The sequence below is a fragment of the Solanum lycopersicum genome, chromosome 7 (genome assembly GCF_036512215.1).
Source record: "Solanum lycopersicum chromosome 7, SLM_r2.1".
In the NCBI taxonomy this organism is placed as follows: Eukaryota; Viridiplantae; Streptophyta; class Magnoliopsida; order Solanales; family Solanaceae; genus Solanum; species Solanum lycopersicum.
The window spans coordinates 64,354,265-64,378,525 of NC_090806.1; the positions used below are offsets into that span (position 1 = coordinate 64,354,265).

At 34.2% G+C, this 24,261-nt stretch overlaps 2 protein-coding genes across 2 annotated transcripts; one reads left to right on the forward strand and one right to left on the reverse strand.

Moving 5' to 3' along the window:
* The first annotated feature begins 1,197 nt into the window (after positions 1-1,197).
* LOC101259348 (RING-H2 finger protein ATL40) lies at positions 1,198-2,204 on the forward strand. The gene has a single exon (XM_004243356.5). The coding sequence runs from the start codon at positions 1,360-1,362 to the stop codon at positions 2,065-2,067; it is 708 nt and encodes a 235-aa protein (XP_004243404.1). The 5' UTR covers positions 1,198-1,359; the 3' UTR covers positions 2,068-2,204.
* A 2,056-nt stretch (positions 2,205-4,260) lies between these two features.
* On the reverse strand, positions 4,261-8,326 carry LOC101258672 (PLASMODESMATA CALLOSE-BINDING PROTEIN 5). Its single transcript, XM_004243353.5, has 3 exons — positions 7,367-8,326; positions 7,256-7,283; positions 4,261-4,693 (listed from the first exon to the last, which is right to left on the reverse strand). The coding sequence occupies exons 1-3, from the start codon at positions 7,863-7,865 to the stop codon at positions 4,543-4,545; spliced, it is 678 nt and encodes a 225-aa protein (XP_004243401.1). The 5' UTR covers positions 7,866-8,326; the 3' UTR covers positions 4,261-4,542.
* Positions 8,327-24,261: the final 15,935 nt, after the last annotated feature.

Consider the following 24,261-nt stretch of genomic DNA (forward strand, 5'->3'; position numbering starts at 1 on the left):
TAGATTATTTTCTCCTTCCTATATTAACTATCCTTTTCAGCTCGCAAAAATTTCTCATGGCTAAATTACTTTATGTATGCAATAATTTAAATCAACAAAAAGTAGTTAATAGCAAATATTTTGGCTTAGTCAACCAACTAGACTTTTTCTCCAATAATAAAATAAATAAACGGTATCGATTAAGCATTTAACATTACCATAGGAGGGTTGGTGTGAAGATCGAAGAAAATTATAATATGTAAAATTAAATTATTATCAATAACGTAAAAATTCAGGTAGTCAATCGATTTAAGTTATATTAAAATTTCTTATAAATCACAATAATAATATATTCATTTTGTATTTTTTAATTTCCTACTTAACATGTGATATTAAATTTAATACATGTTTCAACTAATACACATTGCAAAAATGTATTTGTAGTATTTATGGACGATAAGAAAAAATAAATTATACTAGGGAATAATGGGCACCTAAAATAGAAAAAAAAATATATTATATTTTTTTTTTCTCATTTAACAAAATTAGGAAAGGTCTTACATGTCTATTTCAACATATTAAATGCAAATTGACATTACATCACTCTATGACTCTAAAATCTTGGCTATTAACTATCACGGATTTAACAAGAAAAAAATTATAAAAAGAAAAAAAAGTCAAAATTATATTTAAGTTTAACTTGACTTAATTTGTTAAATTATTATAATGTTATTGTATATAATTACTTTATATCGTCTTATGGAAGATAAATCTAAAGTTGAAGTAAGAAATCATTTTTTTAAAATTTAAATAGAATAGGTTTTGTACTATAGTACACTATTATTACATATACTTTTTTTGCACAAAGTATTGTAAAAAACGGAGGACATCCAAAATTATTATTGAAAATAAAGGTCAATATTCAACAAGTCAATCACTTTGAAAATACGTATTTCTACACTAGAATATTTTATACTTATTCGTTTTCCATTCTAAGTCTCTCGTCCGATATTCACATTAGAGTTCAGTTAATTTAAATTCACGTTGTATAAAATTTATTCGTGAAAAATTATTTATAATAAGAGTTTTTCATATTGATAAATACTATAATTCGAGATCTTTTGTCCTGCAAAAATGATCGAAGAAAAATAAAAACAAAAAATAGTTAGTATATCATAACTATAATTCGAGATCTCTCATCCCGCAAAAACGATTGAAGAAAAACAAAAACAAAAACAAAAAATAGTTAGTATATGAGTTGTTTTATTTCATTTTCTCATAGTTATACCAAACCAAGACAACCTTACCTTTAAATACCTCTTATATTACCCAATAAATAAACATATTACTCTCACAAAACTCCACAACATCACGACAACAATGAGTTTTGATGATGATGATGATCATCCATTTTTTCATAGAAAAAACAAATATGATCTTAATAGCAAGATCATGATAACAGCCATAATTTCATTATCTATAGTTATTTTCTTCGTTACTCTCCTCCATATTTACGCGAGGTGCGTCCTCAGACGCCAGGCTAGACGTAGGGCGGAGCTTCAGCGCGTCAGCTTCATCACCAGCTCCGCCCTACATGTCGAGCCCCCTAAGACGGGGCTTGACCCGTCCGTGATAGACTCGCTACCGGTATTTATTCTCAAACAGAATGATATTAATCAAAATAATACAATTGAGTGCACGGTTTGTTTGAGTGCTCTTGAAGATGGAGAAAGGGTTAGAAATTTGCCTAATTGCAAACATGTGTTTCATGCTGAGTGTATTGACAAGTGGTTTGGGTCACACTCAACGTGCCCGATTTGTCGGACTGAGGCTGAGCCCCGGTTGTTACAACCGGGGCCATGTGAGGGGGTGGTAGGTCCTACCACGCCCTCAGCGCCACCAATTGAGGGTGGCGATTCGATAAATGTGGAAGATTGTGGATTGACACAAGATGCTAAAATTAATGGATCAAGTTCGAGATTAAGCTCGTTTAGGAAGATGATTAGCATGGAAAAATCATCAAGAAGATTACAAGTTCAATTTTGTGGTGTTGAAGAGGGTGTAATTAATGATATTGAAAGACAATGATTAATAATTAGGTATGGAATTATACAATGTTAATTAGTTCAAATTCGAAACTCTATTTGTGTTTTCATTTCTTATTTTTCTCCCATATCTTTCTTGTACGTACACACACATAAAGTAATTTCCGTCTATTCTCTTAATTCTTCTCTCTTAATGTTTCTTTTATTCGAGGGTAATTAGTGGTGTATTTCTCGAATTTAAATGATTTGAGTTTGATATCCATGATTCGAGAGTTTTAGTGATATATTTCTCGAACTATGATGATTTGAACTTGATCTCTATAATTTTAGGCCGTTAATTGAGTGGAGTATTTCTCAAACTAGGACGATTTAGGTTAATTTTTTTTTATCAAAATTCCAAGAGTTTATAGGATATTCAAGATTTTGTTCTCTTTATGAATAATTCATGAACTTGTCGTGGAATTTTCTAGATCAAAATTAAGTAGATAATATACTCCAAGCCAAAGTGTTTTACCAATTTTTTTTACGAACACGTATTTTAATCTGTTACTTTCTTTGTCATACTTAGAGTTTCGAGATTCAAACTTCTAAACTTCCGTGAATTCATCGTGAAAATTAGTAACAAGTGATATACTAATAGTGTAAAAATTCCAATATTCCGGCACAATGGCGGAATTAGAATTTTGTCCAAGGAGTGTCAAAATCTAAAGAAATAAAATTGTGTAAAAGCCAGAGTGTCAATATATAATATATATATACATAAAAAAATATTTTTATTCTAGCTACATATTGTAATTTTCCGACGAAGGGGAGTCGATCAACACCTCTTCACTACATCTGTTCCGGCAATAGATATTAAGTTAAATACTAGGTTAAAAGGAAGTTAATTAGTAGAGGGTCTAAATTAGATTAATTAAGATGTCTATATTATGTACTAAAGTCCAAGAAATGTTTATGACATTTGGTAACCTAAATATGAACGTGATAATTAGTCAATAATTAGTCACATTGACTAATTAAAAGAATCCAATAATTAGGTAAGTCTGTTCCATTTTTTTTAATTTTTAATTAATTATCTAACATATGAACTGGTCGCACATGTTTTGCGTATTTTATCAACCATTGACTGATAACTATAAATTATATTCCATAAAAAATTCACGTAAGTTTGTTCAAACTTGGCCAGTTCATTTTATTTTCCAAGCTAGACATTTAGAAAAACAGAATATTAGTCATTTCACATTTGTTCCCCTTAGATACGGAATCGTGAGACTTTTTGACACGAATTTAAATTTAATCAGACTCTAGTACGGATACGAATACCAGAGAGTCATACTATTAGTTTCTTTTATCTCCCCTTCCAATTTTTTCCATCCAATTTTCAAGCAAAGCGTTGAAATTTTCGTTAAATTTAATCAAACTTTAGTGCGAACACAACCACCAAAAAGTCATATTATTAGTTTCTTTTTTCTCCCCTTTCAATTTTTTCCATCCAATTTTCAAGCAAAGCCTTGAAATTTCCGTTATTTAATCAATCTTTAATACAAACACGAATATCAGAAAGTCATATTATCATTTTCTTTTATCTCACCTTTCAATTTTTTCCATTCGATTTTCAAGCAAAGCCCTGAAGTTTCTGGTTGGTGACTCTTATTTTGTTTATTATTTACTTACTCGCTCAAATAAGTATTTGCTTAAACATTCAAGACAAAATACAGTAATTGCTTTTAATTATATCTTAAGCTAAAGAATTACTTCTTTTTAATAATACTCGATTCTTAAAAATATCTAATAAATAGAAGTAATTTAGTAAACTATCCATTGTGTTTTCTTTTTTAAATATAAATGAAATAAGTTAAAACAACAAATGTAGCTTCTTCTTTTTTACAACAAGAGAAACCCGCAGGTTCCCTTTGAATGTGTATAGGTCAAAACCCTATTACTATCCAACCAGCAGCTCACAAACCAAGTGCAACGAATTCAATGCAAAAGGCAAAACCCTTATTTCGGAGTTCCAAACTTTGGGACCTCTCCAATATGAAAGTTTCAAACCTAGATTTTGTGAAACCCCAACGAAAAGAAGAGATCTAAGAAAGCTAAGAAAAAAGAGTTACACTAGCAATAATAAATTTTTCGACTTTGTATATATAATGCAATTTTTTATGGCAAAAATAGTTCAAATGAACCCCTGCAGACTCTCTCTAACTCTACAATTGAAATAACAAGTCACCATGCATCCAGGAAGAACCACAATAGCTAGTAATACAATCAGCACACTCGATTTACAATGATAATTCAGTACTTCAGCATCATTCTAAAGTTAGATTACATACCAACATGAATGATAAACAAACAAGAAGAAGTATCGTCATGATATTTCTTCGATTATGGCTTCTACGATGTTGCAGAGGGCGGGCGTGGAACCAACATTGAATACCTAGAGCTTTAGAGCTCTTAACAAAATTGCCTTACGCTACATACTACATACAGTGGGAACGAGACTCAAATTCTCGAGTCATCAGAAAATAAGCTGACTTGCAAACAGCAAATTGATCGCCATCAAGATATACATCCACCTTCTGAGAATAGAACTGCCGCTACTCAAATCTTCTGAGGATGGACTTAATCCCCCATTCGTCGACCCACTAGGACTTCCACTTGAGTTCTTGCTGCATAATGATGCACAAAGAACTGTCTCAAAAGCTGAAGTCTATAATGAACTGAAGTACTACAGATAACATGGAAATAATTTTGCAAAGAACATGGACCTCGGGTTTAACTCAAACCCAAAAAAATGCAAGAGCAAATAATCCAATGGGGCTTCGGCATAAGAGAAGTGTGGATACCCCAAGATCATATGGATAAAACTCACGATGTATGTGTAGTGTCTTATGTTATTCAACTGGATCGAAGAAGATATATACATTCTTTTGAATTCTATCTAGCAAAATGAAGCAACAGTCATAAAACAAGTTGAATCAATTACTATGTCTAACATAATTTCGAAATTTATAGATCAACAGCAGAGCCATAATGACAACCTTAAAGCATATTACAAATCTTTTCAAACTTTTTTCATTAACTTCAGAGGAAATCCTTGAACATGAAACTCAAAATCATTTATGGCTTGATTATTATTTCTTATTATATTCCATTTTCCATTAAAAGTAATCAATCGAGGCAATCTTGTTACATAGTGTGTTATGCTATACAACAAAATTCATTAAACAAAACCAACCAAACAAGACACTCATGTTACTCTCTGTCATCACATAATTGCCAATTGCTAAGGCCCTAGTCTCTTTCTGTTTAGATAATTTCTTATTCTATACCATTTTCCATTTTAAAGTGATTAGTTACCACACAAAAGCTCTACAGCCGCTCAAGTTTAACTCATTAGATTCAATAATACATAGATTTATACACTGACAAGCTCCAACGTCTGTTGGGGCTTTGATGAAGAAAGGCAATATGCATGTTTAGCCAAGACAAATAAAAGTATGAATAGCAAATGTATGTATAAGAAAATTGAAATGCTACAAATAAAGTGAAATATCAATTGATTAGAGTCGACTCTTCAGATGCACGCTCGTAGACATGCCTCAACATGTTTTATATCTTGCTTTAGGGTTTAAGTGCAACCTTTGATCATAACACTATTATTATAAACATCTGAAATAAAAAAAAAACAATGCTATTGAATTCACATAGCCAACCTATCTAAGCTACGGATTGAGGTAGGGGTGTCAAATGGGCAGGTTAAACTAAAATTGAAGAGGTTAAACTAAAACGGATTGTACCAAAAACAGATTGGGTCATGTCCAACCCGAATTTGCTTTGGGTTAAACTGGATTGATCGAAACTAAGCTAAAAACCTGGTTGGGTTATGACCCACTTAATCCAAACAATATTGACATACTAAAAAGGAAAAGAGACCAAATCCGCTAAAAGAAAATCCAAAAAAATAAGAGACTCTACACCCAAGTCGAGACTTGAGACCTAGGTTCCGAGTGAAGAGAGAACCCCGAACCGAACGTCTAGAATCAAGAATTGACCCCAACCTTGACACACAAGATGCAACTAAAGACACAGGATCTAACGCCGACCTAGGACCCAAGACCTAAGACCTGAAATCGACGAGGGACCCAAACCCAACCCTTCCAAACCATCATGACTAGGGATCCTACCTTGACATCTACTCTTACCCGAGATCAAGACTCAGGACCCAAGACCCAACCTCGATTGAGGCCTGTAACAAGAATCGAGATAGAACCTCGATCCAGACTCAACTTAAGACTTGGGACACAGACTCGAGACCCGATGAAAACCCCCATATTAGGATCGTATACCTACCCCTAATACTCGAGATCCCGAACCTCATTTTAAGACTCGACCACGACTCTGATCACGCGAATCTAATCCTGGACCTGAGACCAACCTCAACCCCAATCTCAAACATGGGATTCGACTAAGACCCAATTCCAACCCTGATATTCAGGACCCTGTCTCTAACATGAACCTCGATCCTGTACTTGAGATTCGACCCGGATCGGAGACCATTATTTGGGACCCGATACTCGATACCTTGACCTTGATTGGGACCCTGGTCGAGACCGGAAATCCGACCCCAACTTTTTACCCCAGACCAAACTTGATACTCAGGACTCCAACCCTGATACGAAACCCGATACTCAGGACCCTGACTCTAACCTGAACCCCAATCCTGTACTCATGATTCGACCCTAATCGGAGACCCTAATTCGGGACTTGATACTCGATACCCTGAACCCAATTGGGGCCCAACCACGACCCTCTCTCGAGACCCAGGATCCACCCCTGACCCCCACCTGAGCGAGATCCAAACCCAACTTCTTCCCCAAGACATGGGACTTGAGACCTGATATGGCATGTTTACGACCACAATGTTAATGAGTATTTTGGTACACTCTCTGTATCTTTAATCTTTAATTTAAGACCACAAAAAATAGAAAGTCTTCTACTTTTCTTAAATTTTGTATAGTCAAAACAAGACAAACAATTGAAATTAAAGGAATATTACCAATTTCTATTAGCACATAACCTCTGCACAAACTAAATCATACAGGTTATTTCTCCTTAGTTTCTTTTTGCTCAATGATCAATTTCACAACCAAATAACTATTATTGTCATGAATCATTTAAGGCAAAAAATTAAAAAAAAATCAGATCTTTAGCACTAGGATAACACTTACCTCGATGGAAATTTACAACCATTATGACCTGAAAAAAGATAATAACAATATAAATCACAATTCAAGTTACCAAATTATTATAACTAAATAAGCAAATGAAAATTTACTCACTTGGATTTATAGAAATGAGAGCAGCATTGTCATCAAAATTACAAGCATCTTCAGTCATACCATGCTTAATAAAGTAATCATTGAACACATACGACGCCGTTTTCTGTATATCTTTAGGATCATAACAGGGCCCACCGGGCTGAATTGGCCCGCAATTAGCACCTCCAGGCCCACAAGCCCAATCAAGCGCCGATTGAAGAGCAGTATCCTCTGCGTTGTTCTTCGCCACGCACCACAATTCAACCGTCGCCCCTCCACCCCCGCCGGTAGCAGTACCTCCGGCTGGAGCAGCGGAAGTTCCACCTGGAGCAGCGGTAGTTCCACCTGGAGCAGAGCCAACGCCGCTTGGAGAAGTGACAGTGCCGCCGGGAGTACTGCCAGTGCCGGCGGGAGTAGTGCCAGTGCCGCCGGGAGCAGAGCCAGTACCGCCGAATTGGGCGGTAGAGAGAGTGGAGATTAGGGAAAATAGAAGGAGAGAAAATGAGAATTTGAGAGACATTTTTTCTTCTTCGGTTAGTGGAATTGGGAGAGGTAACAGTTATATATATGAAGAAAAATTGGAAGTTATTTTGTAATCAGAAACAGAGTGAGGAGAAAAATATACTGAAAATAAGACCGTTGGTGTTTTTTTGTAAGAGAGATCTGAGAAGACTACAGCATGATTGTTCCCAACTTAATTATACTTAGAATAAATTTAGATTCGCATAAAAAAAATCCAATATTAATAATATTAAATTCACATCATAAAGTCCAATATTAATGATAAAACACTCTTATCAAGAACGATTACATATCCCATAAAACTTAAAATCATAATATTTTTTGACAATTTAAATTTTTTTTTATTTTCATAGCTCAGTAAAAAGAAATTTTAATCATCTCATCATAAAAATTGATATAAATTATAAAATGAGTAGGTTTAACCTTCTATATGCATCATAGTGAAATTATGTCCGATTCAGTAAAGTTAGGTTTATTAAAATTTATGCCAACTTTAATTATATAATATCTTTATTAGCTATGTCAAATTTTACTTTTATTTTACCAACTGTTACTATTTAATTCGTAAAATTCACTAATCCAATTTTATAGTGTTTATACTAAATTATATTTTTAATCATAAAATTAATTTTTTAATTATTTTTAAGACTTAAACCCGTGACGTGTTATCGATTAAGTACGTTGTACTCGCACAATAAACTTTATTTGTCACCTATATGTGAATTATTGGTATCTAATTTCATTTGTTGGAATCCATGTGTGACTTTTTGTCGGATTCGAGGGTTCTCTTTTTTCCTTTTCTTTAAACCCAATAGACCTCACAAATTTTTATAAAAGTGACAAAAAAAAAATTTTAAAATGACAATATTACTAACCTAATTTGTTAGAATAGTTAATACTCTCTCCGTTTTATGAAGAATGACATAATTTGATTTGGCACGGAGTTTAAGAGTATAAAAGAAGATTTTTAAATCTTGTGATTATATATTAAAGTTAGATCAAATGTATAAAATTGTTCTTTAATTTTGTGTCCTTAAATATGTCACGTGAAAAGTTAAAACTAAAATATTACAAAAAAAAATCATTCTTCTTAAAACGAATAAAGTACTATAAAACATAAAGTTTTGAGTTTCAAAATAGAAAACGACTCAAACACACACCACTTCTGACTAAAAAGAAATTTAAATGAAATAAAGAGAAAGACTAAAGATTTTATTTTTTTTTAAAAAAAAGACCAAAATAGAAATAATGTATTTTCTCTTTTTTTCATAATCACCACCAGAATTTTTTAAAAAATGGAAAGGAAAAATTAAAATAATATGCATTTTCCCACCGACAAGGACAAGTACTCTTATAGAAAAGAAAAGAAAAACACAAATAAAAATTAATGAGTAAAAGTTTTATGAATAAAATTCATAAATAATCACTTTTCAGATCCTTTATTTGATAAATAATCATTGTTATGAAAATTTCAAATTAATCATATGAAAAATCTTTAGTGTAATTATTTTTTAAAAAATATACTTAAAAAGTAACCAATTTCTAACTTCCTTTTTTTATTTTAATCTTTTCACCAATTTAGTGTTAATGTTCACAACGCGTTCTGTTGTCTTTTTCCCTTTACTTTTTTTTTTTCCTTTTTAAATTTATGACCTCTTCCTCCAAAAATAAAAATAAAATATAAATAGAAAAATTAATAAGCACGTTTCTGGAATTTAAAAAATAATAATTTGCACATTTTCAACAAATGCTTCTCTTCCAGTTTTCTGTTTCACTCTTAAAAGATAAAAGTAGGATTAAGAAAAGTCATCAAATTAATCTCTCAACAGTGGTTACAATATTAAGAGCAATTAAAAAGTTGTAAGTTACAAATTAAATTACTTAACACCAAAAGAAAAAAGCAAAAAACTTTTCTTCATGTAGAAGTTGTGTCAATTTAATTCTTATTCATGAAGGAAACTTAAAAGTGAGTGAATGCTAGTTAGGGGGTGGGGTTGCTCAATCACTTTCTTTAAGGTCGTTCCGACAGAATGCGTAAAAATAGTGTTAAATAAAGTATAGTTTCTCAATATATACTTAGAAAATTTTTATGGTCAGAAAATTTAGTCATAATTTGATTAGAATGATATTTTTCCGTCATTTTATTTTTAAAAATAATTTTTGCCCTTTTAATTTTAATTCATTTTAACTAAAAAAATGATTAATTTATTTTAAAATAAAAAAATATCTTAGATTTTTATTTTTTTAGCCAAATTTTGGGTAAATTTCTGGTCATTTAGCACTTCCCTTATAATATATGTCGTTTTACTTAAAATAGATGGTCATTAATATTTGTCATTTCACAAAATCAATACATAAATAACATTTATTTTTCATATTTTATCCTTGGGAGTTATTATTCTTGAAAATGTCATTGTTACTGGTATAGAAAACGCATATGATTAAGGGATTATTTGGATTATCTTAAAAGTTGGTCAAGTGTACTAATAAATTGGGTTTTGACTTCTGAAAGTATTTGACGGATGAAAAATAACTTAAAATAAGTCAAAAATAACTTAAATAAATTAGGAAGTGTTTGTCAGGTTAAAAATAATTTAAAATAAATGAAAAATGAAAAATAAAAAATAAATCTCCTCCTTTTTTTACTTTTGACTTAAAAGTTACTTTTTTAAGGTCAATTCAAATTGACTCTAATTCATGTTTATTGCTCAATTTTATCAATCAAAATAAATTAATTTATGTTTATTTATTCAAAACTTGACTATAAGGGAACTTAAATAAGGATACAATATTAAACTTACCTAATTTCTCAAGGGATGTGATATCTAAAATAATGACATATAAATAGGAACAGAGGGAATAGTAGTAATGTTTGCATTAATTAAACATAAATTATTTCTTACTTATTTTTTGATATTTTGTAACAAAAATAGCATGCATTATATAAGAATATTTATTTATAAAATATTATTTACAATTACGATAAAAAAGATGTATAAAGTCAATTAACTATGCTAATGTATGCATTATATCTTCGTGCATTACTAACACATAATATAAAATACGTGTCAAACAAAATATTACTAATATATAAATCTAATGCATATATTATTTTTGTTTATACACTCTACCAAATGATTTTTTATAAATGCTAAGAATTACTTCAATTTAATAACAAAATGTATGCAATTATAGCGTTTGATTTACCTATTTGAATCTATTAATTGTTTTGGTAATTGAAAAGTCATAAAAACTTGGCCTATGTGCGTACGCTCCTACTTACAAGTATTTTTGTATTTAATTTAAGCTCGACTAATTCAAATTTAAATATATAATTAAATTGTAATAATATTTCGTAATACAAATATTATATGTTAACATGGTCTTTTGTGGCTAAAGAGATCTTTTTTTATGTTAGTTCTCACTCTAATAGCTAGTCCATGGGATTGGAGTACTTATGTTAATTGATTATTTTTCTTTGATAAAAATTGATCTTATCGAGTATTTATGTAAAATAATTAATGTTAGATATGACTTCATATGCATATAATTCATATGTTAACCTGATTAAGTAATATGTGTTCTTACTTTAAATATAGTACGCGATTAAGATAAAATTACTATATATTTGTGTAAACGACAAGTAAATATTTACGTGTCTCCTTCGATGCTCATTTCCAACCAAAACGAGGGGTTCTAGTGAAACAAAATCAATGATGTCGAGCTAAGAGCACCTTCATTAGACAGAAAATGGTGGATGTCCCAAACTTTATTCAGAATCAATGTATTTTGGCTCTTTATTTGATATTTCATATTATTTGATCTTTGTTAATCTGACATATTTTTTTAAAAAAAATTAATTAAAGGTATATTTTACTAACTATATTATTTGATCTTTATTTGACCTAACTTATTTTAAGAAAAACTTTAATTAGAGGTGTATTTTACTAAACTGGTCTTATTAATGATATTTTGAAATTTTAAATTTGATTTTTGTCCTACTTTATATATTTATTAAATATTCACAAATATTTTTGGAGATTTTCTTAACTTTATAAATTGAAATAACTATATTTAGCTAGCGTTTAGTCATAGATTCTCAATTATTTTTGGCAAATACTACTGAAGTGAAATTTTACTATTTGTTTGACCATAATATTTGGAAAATATATTTCACTTTTTGCAGAAATATAATTTATACCCATTAACTTTTAAAAACCATCAAAACTAACCATAGGTTTGTATTACATAACAAGATAGAAACGTCGACGTAACTAGATTCATAACCTCCATAATAAGTCAATTGGATCTTTGTTGCATCAAATTACAAGTAATGTTCATGATACTGAAGTAATGTGGTAGTTCGGAGTGAATGCAACAAGCATCATTCCAAACTCGTGAAGTAAACAAAACACATAACTTTATTACTCTGGCCGATTATTCGTCATTTTTTTCAACAACCATATCATCACTTTCATATTCACTGAGTATTTCATCTGTAACGACCTGTTTAGTCGTTTTGAGCAGCAGATTTTATTTCTGGAAAAACAGGCTGAGACGACGGAACCCACGACGGACCGTCATGGTCACGACGGACTGTCGAGGGGGTCTCGTTCCAAAATACTTAGAATTCTGAAAATTGGGTACTGAAATCGACTCTTTGAACTTCGTAACGGAATGGCACGACGGACCGTCACAGACCCTTTAATGGAATGGAGTCTCTGAACTCTGTGACGGAGCAGTAGGACGGACCGTCACAGGCACGACGGCCTGTCATAGGCTGCGTAATCCCAGACTGGGTCGGATTTCTGTTAAGTAATTTAAGGGGCGTTTTGGACTATTCCTGCTTTAATTATAAAGTTAGTGGTTTAGTATTAATAACTCAATTTCTTGGGGGTTAAAAGAGGTAACCTTGAGTTAATTAGTGGGTTACTATTGCCATCTTTTATACTTAATTATATGCTAATTAGGGTAAAAGAAAGAGGGTTTGAATAAGAAAAATAGAAAGAACAAAGAGAGAGAGAGAGAGGATCGAACGAGAAAGAGGAGAAACGAGAAGAAAGCAAAGATCTTGGGAAATTGCTTGCTTAATCACGAATCTTCGGTGGAGGTAGGTTATGGTTTTTATGCTATTCGTAGTAAACTCTTAATAGCGAATGATATGTATTGGGTAGTGTTGTAAACCCTTCTATATGCTTAATTGTATGCTTGCATGAATGTGATTATATAATTGTGATGAATAAGCATGATGAGTCTATTGAATCTCTAATCCTAAATTTACCTTGTTAATGATGATGTCTTGGTATAAAAGAAGGCTTGATGAACTAAAGTAATGAGATTGATAATGCCTTGGAATAAAAGAAGGCTTGATGAATTAATAGAATGAGATTAGTGGAGCGGGTGTCACGAACCGACCGTAGAATTAGGGGATCGGGTGTCACGAACCGACACGTAGAATTAGGGGATCGGGTGTCACGAACCGACACGTAGAATTAGGAGATTGGGTGTCACGAACCGACACGTAGAATTAGGGGATCGGGTGTCACGAACCGACACATAGAATTAGGGGATCGGGTGTCACGAATCGACACGTAGAATTAGGGGATCGGAGTGTCACGTGCCGACACAAGAGGAATAAAGATAATGAATCTTGAAAGATGTTATATACTCAATTTAATGAACCTAATTCCCAAATGAGTATGATGGGGAGGCGTGAGTCCTCATTGATGCGCTTGGTGTTGTGACCAAGGGTTATGGTAATTGTAAATGCCGCATGTTGAGTATTATAGATGATTTTATGATCTTATCTGATATATACTGTTTTCTATTTTGAGTTGGCTGATGATATCTACTCAGTACTTGTGTTTGTACTGACCCCTACTTGTATGTTTCTTTCCTTGTTATTTGTGGAGTGCAGCAAACGTGCCGTCGTCTTCAACTCAACCGCAACTCTAGCCAGTCTTCATTACATCAGATTTCAGGGTGAGCTAATGCTTCTAGCTTGGACTGGATCTTCCTCTTCATGTCTTGATGCCTTGAACTTCCGGCATGGACTAGCTTTTTACCTATTTTAATTTCTTAGATACTCTTAGATTAGTAATTTGAGGATAGATGTTCTTGTGATGATGACTTCTAGATGTTGGGGATAATGATAAATTTTGAGATTTATAAGTTGATTATTGATTTTGTTAATGAGTTTTAAGTCTTCCGCATTGTTTTCTATTTATTATGTTTGAAATGTTGGGGTTTAGATTGGTTGGTTCGCTCACATAGGAGGATAAATGTGGGTGTCAGTCACGACACGTTTTGGGTCGTGAAAAACTTGGTATCAGAGCATTAGGTTCGTTGGTCTCATCACACAAGAACGAGTCTAGTAGTGTCTTAAGGAACGGTAGGGGGACGCCTTTACTTTTCTTTGAGAGGCTATAAGACTTTAGGAAAATTCCATTCTTTCTTTCTTTCGTGCTATTACTTGAATCCAATTGGTATCTAGGTGATACAAATTGATATCTGACCATCTTCACTCTATTTCGCAGATGGTTAGAACTAGAGCACACACCGCGCCAACACCAACACCGGCAAGACAAGAAGCGTCTGAGCCAGCCACTGGGCTGTAACTCGAAGAGGAGTAGTGACAAGAGGCCGTGGAAGAGGTCGTGGGAGGACGCCCTCTAGAGGAAGAGGACGATCACCTAGCCCATCTGGTACTAGGGCGGTGACTCCTCCACCAACTGAGGAAGTGGTAAGAGAAGGTGAGGATGGGGAGAATGAACAAGTTCAGAATGAGGAATTGCCACCCCAACCTACCCCAGAATTGATCAATCAGGTTCTTGCTTATCTTAGCGGGTTATCTGATCAGGGCCAGACACCTCCAGTGTTTTCTGCACCAACACCTCTGGTTCCGGAGGTACAACATGCAGCTACTGTGGCTCCCCGCATGGATGCCTCATTGGAAATAGGCACGTTTCCTCGTCTGACTACAGGGCCTATAATGACAAATGATCAGCATGAACTTTTCAGTAAGTTCTTGAAATTGAAACCTCCAGTCTTCAAGGGTGTTGAATCTGAAGATGCCTACGATTTTCTGGTTGACTGTCATGAGCTACTACACAAGATAGGTATAGTAGAACGGTTTGGTGTTGAGTTTGTGACTTATCAATTTCAAGGAAACGCCAAAATGTGGTGGCGGTCACATGTTGAGTGTCAACCAACAGAGGCACCACCTATGACTTGGGCATCATTCTCTAGCTTGTTTATGGAGAAGTATATCCCCCGGACTTTGAGGGATAGGAAAAGAGATGAGTTCTTGAGCCTAGAGCAAGGTAGGATGTCGGTTACTGCATATGAGGCTAAGTTTCGTGCATTATCCAGGTATGCCACCAAACTTTGTTTCAATCCACAAGAGCGGATTCGCCGTTTTGTGAAGGGGTTAAGGAGGTTACTCAGTCCGACCAATTCAGTCTTCACTACAGACTGTAGTTGGGGGTCCACCTCAGACCGGTCAACACTTCTCTGAGAGACCTATGCTTGACTCCAGAGAGTGTTATGGATGTGGGGAGACTGGACATATTAGGAGGAATTGTCCAAAACAGAGTTATAGACTCCTAATAGCTAGAGGTAGAGGTGGTCATAGTAGAGGCCGTTATTCTGGAGAACGCGGTGGCTGAGGTAATGGTGGTCACCAAAACGGCCGGGGTAACGGGCAAATTGGAGCCACTACAGCACAACATGGTAGGGGCAACGGGCAGACAGGTGATAGGGCCCATTGTTATGCTTTTCCTGGGAGATCTGAAGCGGAGACATCTGATGCTGTCATCACAGGTAATCTTTTGGTTTGTGATTGTATGGCTTCTGTATTATTTGATCCCGGCTCCACATTTTCATATGTATCTTCCTCATTTGCTACTGGTCTTAATTTACATTGTGAATTGCTTGACATACCTATTCGTGTGTCTACTCCGGTGGGTGAGTCTGTGATAGTTGAAAAAGTATATAGGTCTTGTTTGGTGACTTTTGTGGGGAGCAATACTTATGTAGACTTGGTTATCTTAGAAATGGTTGATTTTGATGTAATTCTGGGTATGACTTGGCTTTCTCCAAATTTTGCGATTTTGGATTGTAATGCTAAGACTGTGACGTTAGCCAAGCCTGGGACAGATCCGTTATTGTGGGAGGGCGACTACACTTCCACTCCGGTTCGTATCATCTCCTTTCTTCGTGATAAGAGAATGGTTAGTAAGGGTTGTTTAGCTTTCTTGGCACACCTCAAGGATGATACTACCCAAGTACCTTCAATCGAGTCGGTTGCGATAGTCCGCGAGTTTTTAGATGTGTTTCCTGCAGACGTTCCTGGTATGCCACCGGATAGAGATATTGACTTCTGCATCGATCTTGAACCGGGCACTCGCCCCATTTCTATACCCCCTTATAGAATGTCTCCCGCTGAGTTAAGAGAGTTAAAGGCCCAACTTCAAGAGTTGTTGAGCAAAGGCTTCATTAGACCAAGTGCATCTCCTTGGGGTGCTCCAGTGTTATTTGTGAAGAAGAAGGATGGGAGTTTTTGGATGTGCATAGACTACCGGCAGTTGAACAAGGTAACTATTAAGAACAAGTATCACATTCCTCGCATTAATGACTTGTTCGATCAGTTACAAGGTGCTTGTGTCTTCTCTAAGATTGACTTGAGATTCGGTTATCATCAATTGAAAATACGGGCAACGGATGTGCAAAAGACTGCTTTTTGGACCAGGTATGGGCATTACGAATTTGTAGTGATGTCTTTTGGTCTTACGAATGCCCCTGCTGCTTTCATGAGCTTGATGAACGAGATTTTTAAGCCATATCTGGATCTCTTTGTGATCGTATTTATTGATGATATATTGATATACTCAAAGAGCAAGAAGGAACATGAGGAGCATTTGAGAATTGTATTGGAAATGTTGAGGGAGAAAAAGCTTTATGCCAAATTCTCCAAGTGTGAGTTTTGGCTAGATGCAGTGTCCTTCTTGGGGCATGTGGTTTCTAAGGATGGGGTGATGGTGGATCCTTCTAAGATTGAGACAGTGAAGAATTGGGTAAGACCTACTAATGTGTCAGAAATAAGGAGCTTTGTTGGTTTAGCTAGCTATTACCGCCGATTTGTCAAGGGATTCTCTTCCATTGCTTCCCAATTGACGAACTTGACTAAGCAGAACGTTCCATTTGTATGGTCGGACGAATGTGAGGAAAGCTTTCAGAAGCTCAAGACTTTGTTGACTACTGCACCAATTCTCACCTTGCCCGTGGAAGGTAAGAATTTCATTGTCTATTGTGATGCATCCTATTCGGGTTTGGGTGCAGTGCTAATGCAAGAGAAGAACGTAATTGCTTATGCTTCAAGGCAATTAAAGGTGCATGAACGTAATTATCCGACCCATGATTTGGAATTGGTTGCGGTAGTGTTTGCATTAAAGCAATGGAGACATTATCTATATGGGGTTAAGTGTGAAGTATATACGGATCATCGTAGCCTACAGTATGTCTTTACTCAAAAAGATTTGAATTTGAGACAGAGGAGATGGATGGAACTACTGAAGGACTACGATATCACTACCTTGTATCATCCGGGAAAGGCTAATGTTGTGGCAGACGCCTTAAGTAGAAAAGCAGGGAGCATGGGAAGTCTAGCTCACTTGCAAGTTTCTAGACGCCCATTGGCTAGAGAAGTTCAGACTCTGGCTAATAACTTTATGAGGCTAGAAGTAAATGAGAAGGGAGGATTTTTGGCCAGTGTGGAGGCAAGATCTTCTTTTCTTGACAAGATCAAGGGAAAACAGTTTGATGATGAGAAACTAAGCCGAATTCGGGATATGGTGTTGCGAGGAGAGGCTAAAGAAGCAATAATGGATGAGGAAGGTGTTTTGAGAATTAAGGGAAGGGTATGTGTGCCCCGTGTTGATGATTTGATCCACACTATTCTTACAGAGGCTTATAGTTCCGGATATTCTATACATCCTGGTGCAACCAAGATGTACCGTGACCTAAAGCAACACTTTTGGTGGAGTAGAATGAAGCGCGACATTGTTGATTTTGTTGCCAAATGTCCAAATTGTCAGCAAGTAAAGTATGAACACCAGAGGCCCGGAGGAACACTTCAGAGAATGCCCATTCCTGAATGGAAGTGGGAGAGAATTGCAATGGACTTCGTGGTTGGTCTTCCAAAGACATTGGGGAAGTTTGACTCCATTTGGGTAATCGTTGATAGGTTAACTAAGTCTACTCACTTCATTCCGGTCAAGGTGACCTACAATGCAGAGAAGTTAGCCAGAATCTATAGCTCAAAATCGTTCGATTGCATCCACTCTCCATCATATCAGATAGAGGTACGCAGTTTACTTCTAAGTTTTGGAGAACATTACATGCTGAATTAGGTACTAGGTTGGACCTTAGTACTGCGTTCCATCCTCAGACCGATGGTCAGTCTGAGCGAATGATTCAAGTGTTGGAGGATATGCTTCGTGCATGTGTGATAGAATTTGGTGGCCATTGGGATAGCTTCTTACCCTTAGCGGAGTTTTCATACAATAATAGCTATCACTCAAGTATTGATATGGCTCCCTTCGAAGCATTGTATGCGAGGAGATGTAGGTCTCCCATTGGTTGGTTTGATGCATTTGAGGTTAGACCTTGGGGTACTGACCTTTTGAGGGATTCATTAGAGAAAGTGAAATCTATTCAAGAAAAGCTGTTAGCGGCACAAAGTAGGCAAAAGGAATATGCAGATCGAAAGGTTAGAGACTTGGAGTTTATGGAGGGTGAGCAAGTCTTGCTGAAGGTTTCGCCCATGAAAGGGGTGATGCGGTTTGGTAAAAGAGGTAAGCTAAGCCGAAGGTATATTGGACCATTTGAAGTACTTAAGCGAGTAGGGGAGGTGGCTTATGAATTAGCCTTGCCTCCAGGGCTGTCCGGAGTACATCCGGTATTTCATGTGTCTATGTTGAAAAGATAACATGGGGATGGAAACTACATCATTCGTTGGGATTCAGTTCTGCTTGATGAGAATTTGTCTTATGAGGAGGAACCTGTTGCTATTCTAGATAGAGAAGTCCGCAAGTTAAGGTCAAGAGAGATTGCATCCATCAAAGTTCAATGGAAGAATCGACCACTTGAAGAAGCCACTTGGGAGAAAGAGGCTGACATGCAAGAAAGATACCCACGTCTGTTTACAGATTCATGTACTCCTTTTCGCCCTTGTTTTTCTTCTTGTGATTGTTCGGGGACGAACGATGGGTAAATTGGTATCTATTGTAACGACCTGTTTAGTCGTTTTGAGCAGCAGATTTTATTTCTGGAAAAACAGGCTGAGACGACGGAACCCACGACGGACCGTCATGGGCACGACGGACCGTCGAGGGGGTCTCGTTCCAAAATACTTAGAATTCTGAAAATTGGGTACTGAAATCGACTCTCTGAACTTCGTAACGGAATGGCACGACGGACCGTCACAGACCCTTTAATGGAATGGAGTCTCTGAACTCTGTGACGGAGCAGCAGGACGGACCGTCGCAGGCACGACGGCCCGTCACAGGCTGCGTAATCCCAGACTGGGTCGGATTTCTGTTAAGTAATTTAAGGGGCGGTTTGGACTATTCCTGCTTTAATTATAAAGTTAGTTGTTTAGTATTAATAACTCAATTTCTTGGGGGTTAAAAGAGGTAACCTTGAGTTAATTAGTGGGTTACTATTGCCATCTTTTATATTTAATTATATGCTAATTAGGGTAAAAGAAAGAGGGTTTGAATAAGAAAAATAGAAAGAACAAAGAGAGAGAGAGAGAGGATCGAACGAGAAAGAGGAGAAACGAGAAGAAAGCAAAGATCTTGGGAAATTGCTTGCTTAATCACGAATCTTCGGTGGAGGTAGGTTATGGTTTTTATGCTATTCGTAGTAAACTCTTAATAGCGAATGATATGTATTGGGTAGTGTTGTAAACCCTTCTATATGCTTAATTGTATGCTTGCATGAATGTGATTATATAATTGTGATGAATAAGCATGATGAGTCTATTGAATCTCTAATCCTAAATTTACCTTGTTAATGATGATGTCTTGGTATAAAAGAAGGCTTGATGAACTAAAGTAATGAGATTGATAATGCCTTGGAATAAAAGAAGGCTTGATGAATTAATAGAATGAGATTAGTGGAGCGGGTGTCACGAACCGACCGTAGAATTAGGGGATCGGGTGTCACGAACCGACACGTAGAATTAGGGGATCGGGTGTCACGAACCGACACGTAGAATTAGGAGATTGGGTGTCACGAACCGACACGTAGAATTAGGGGATCGGGTGTCACGAACCGACACATAGAATTAGGGGATCGGGTGTCACGAACCGACACGTAGAATTAGGGGATCGGGTGTCACGAATCGACACGTAGAATTAGGGGATCAGAGTGTCATGTGCCGACACAAGAGGAATAAAGATAATGAATCTTGAAAGATGTTATATACTCAATTTAATGAACCTAATTCCCAAATGAGTATGATGGGGAGGCGTGAGTCCTCATTGATGTGCTTGGTGTTGTGACCAAGGGTTATGGTAATTGTAAATGCCGCATGTTGAGTATTATAGATGATTTTATGATCTTATCTGATATATACTGTTTTCTATTTTGAGTTGGCCGATGATATCTACTCAGTACTTGTGTTTGTACTGACCCCTACTTGTATGTTTCCTTCCTTGTTATTTGTGGAGTGCAGCAAACGTGTCGTCGTCTTCAACTCAACCGCAACTCTAGCCAGTCTTCATTACATCAGATTTCAGGGTGAGCTAATGCTTCTAGCTTGGACTGGATCTTCCTCTTCATGTCTTGATGCCTTGAACATCCGGCATGGACTAGCTTTTTACCTATTTTAACTTCTTAGATACTCTTAGATTAGTAATTTGAGGATAGATGTTCTTGTGATGATGACTTCTAGATGTTGGGGATAATGATAAGTTTTGAGATTTATAAGTTGATTATTGATTTTGTTAATGAGTTTTAAGTATTTCGCATTGTTTTCTATTTATTATGTTTGAAACGTTGGGGTTTAGATTGGTTGGTTCGCTCACATAGGAGGATAAATGTGGGTGTCACTCACGACACGTTTTGGGTCGTGACATCATCACTATTTTGGTGTTACGTAAAAAATTATGTATTACAACACAAACAATTACTATAGAGGATGATCTTTGTAAAAAATAAGAGTTTGACTTAAAGCTTGAATTTTTAAAAGCTCCCAAATAATGAAATTTTACCCAAATTCTACTATGGCCAAACAGGTCCTTAATAGGAAGGTCAAATAATACAATGATATACAATAGGTGATTCACAAAATTTAATAGTATTTAAAAAGATCTTCAATTATTTATAATATATAAATATACCTTTTAATTTAATTTCATTTTCACATTCATACCCTCCAACTTTGGACGTACACAAGTAGACACTTAAATTGTATAAAATTAAATGAATAGACACTCATGACCTACATGACATCCTACATGGTAAGTTTTATGTGGTTACTTACACGTATTATGTCACATTGGAATCATGTGTCTACTTATTTAATGTTATAAAAGTTTAAGTGTTTACTTGCACACCCATTGTTGGAGGGCATCAATGTTAAATGAGATCAAGTAAAAAGGCATATTTATATATTATGTCATTATTTTTCATGTTTGTAAAGAAAATACATAAACATGGCCATTAACTTGGCGTCAATCGACAACTATGACCTTTAACTTTGGGTGTGCACAAGTAGACACTTAATTTTGTATAAAATTGAACAAATAGACACATTCGTCATACAGGTAGTTTTGTGTCCTGTGTGACATTTGATGTAATTATGCAATGTAGAACACATGTAGATACTTGTTAATTTTATTCAAGTTTAAGTGTTTATTTGTGCACACTCAAAATTGGAGGTCATAGTTGTCAGCTAAAGTTAAATTAAGAGACATGTTTATATATTATGCCAAAACATAAAGGTGATTCTTTTAGAAGAAATGGAGGCACTGACTTCACCCTAAATCTTTTTTTTTTAGGGGTGTATGTATTAAACCACAAGGGGTTGTTTAGTGACTAGTTGTTTATAATTATGGTAAAATTATTACGGTGTTTGATTTGTAATTTAGAAAATTGTATTAATAAAAAATGTTAAAGTCTTTATCGACTTTAGTTAAGTGTTATTAGATTCAATATCGCTAAAGGCTTTAAGAACATATATAAAAAATGATAATTGCCGCGAAAATTCATATTTAACGGTTATTGAGCTAATGCCATTAATTAATTATCGTCATAGATTATTTTTTATGTAGTGTGAGGATATATATATATTCTGCATGATATAAAACGGAATCACACATGTAAAATTAAATTATGCATAATTAATTCTTACGTAAAATTATAGACAACAATTTCCTATAATATATGTATAACTCTAATCAGCTACATCAAGCACCCCTCAAGGATTGCTTTATTATGCGTTTACTTTTCTCTTCACCACCATTGAAGGTCATTTAAAGCTTAGAATTTGCAAATTGAATATTTTGAATTATTTAGGTTTTTCAGACTGTTTGTTGTTTCAATTGATTGAACACATCAAAATGAGTTAAAAAATTAAATTTGACGTAATTTAGAAAAGATTGGAGCTAGATTTAAAATAGTTAAAGGGAATCAAGATTTCAAAAATAATTTGAATCTGATGTGTTTAAACAAGGGGAAATCTTTGCAATTGAAATCTGTTCCTTTGTCTATAGAACTATCAGATCTCTATTTTTTCGACTTTTAAGTTTTGAGAGATGATGGTTGAAAATGGGGCGGAAGATTCTTTTTTTGGTTAAATAAATTTTTTTATGTGTGGATAATACACTTGATATGTCATGTTAGTAAAAAATGTCAAATAAAATAGTAAAGTTTTTTTTATAAGTGTTTAGAATGAATAAGGCCTATTATAGGTGTCTAAGTGAAAATTAGTCTCAACTTTAGGTGTCAGCCGATAGATTGTGTCTATGTAATAATAAATATAAGGGAAACTTTTTTTAAAATGTCTATATTTTTACATTTAATTGGACTTATTGTCCATACTTTTAATATTTAGTAAAAATGTCACAAAAGAAACAATTGTTAAAAATAAAAGGAGAAATTAAGGGAAGAGAAAAATATTAAAAAGAAACAATTGCTTAAAAGTCTTATCTATTATGAAAATTCAAAAACAAAGAACTAATTGGCAATTTATCAAAATACACCAACTTCCTTCTTCTTCTTTCATCATGTTCTAAAACACACGCCTATCACCATTGTTTTAAAAATTCAATATTCAATTTTCTTAATTTTTTTTGAAACAATTTATTCTACTAAGGCATATTTTGACGTTATGAATTTACAATTTATCTTTAAAAATGTCCAAAATTTTATGAAGTTATTTGGCTATCATGTTATGGTTATGAAGTTTATGTATCTCCTTTTAAGAAATTTTCCAGTATTGAGAATACCAATACTCATGTATTCATGATTTAGGTATTCATTCATCTTACATATGTATTTTATTTTGTTTATTTTCAATATCACTTTGTATACCAAATAGTTTGTATTTAGATTTGATTTCGTATTCATCATAATGTATACCATACAATTCGTCCTAATGTATATCATAAAGTTTTGTATTTATATTTTGATTTCGTATTCATTGTCAACTATAAATAGCCAAAATATAGTTTATTTATGTATTCATTATATATGTATTCATCCTATCAGTCAAATATTTTGTATTTTATTTTGTTCATTATATGTTTATACCAACTAGTTCGTTTTTGTTTAAATAATCAAAATACAAGTTTGTATTCAGATTACCACTTTGTAAACATAAATTTGACTAAAAATTACAGAACATTCAAAATACTTTCAAATACTTTTGTGAAACTATTCAATACTTAAATGCTACTAAATTTGAAATATAGAAACAAATCATAAAAAAAGATCTACAAAAATTATTTTAAATATTAAAAATCTGAAATACATAAATATTTGATGAGTAAATTAACAAACTCACATAAAAATTTAAAAAAAAAGAACAAAAAATCCTTATAGATACAATGCGTAAATTGAACATAATGTGTGATTTGAAAACAAAATCTCGCAAAATAAATGATGAATTCAAAAATATGTTTATCAATTGAGAAATTTCTTGATTAATTGATAGATCTGAACAAATTGTTACAAACTTCAATAATTAGTTCTTCTTCAACAATGAAGAGAATAATGGTGAAATTTAAATGAAAGTAAGAAAAAGTGAATGATGGGATGGTGAAAACTGTGAAAGAGAAAAAAAAATTGAAAAACGAAATATGAAAAATAAATTTAATGGTACTAAA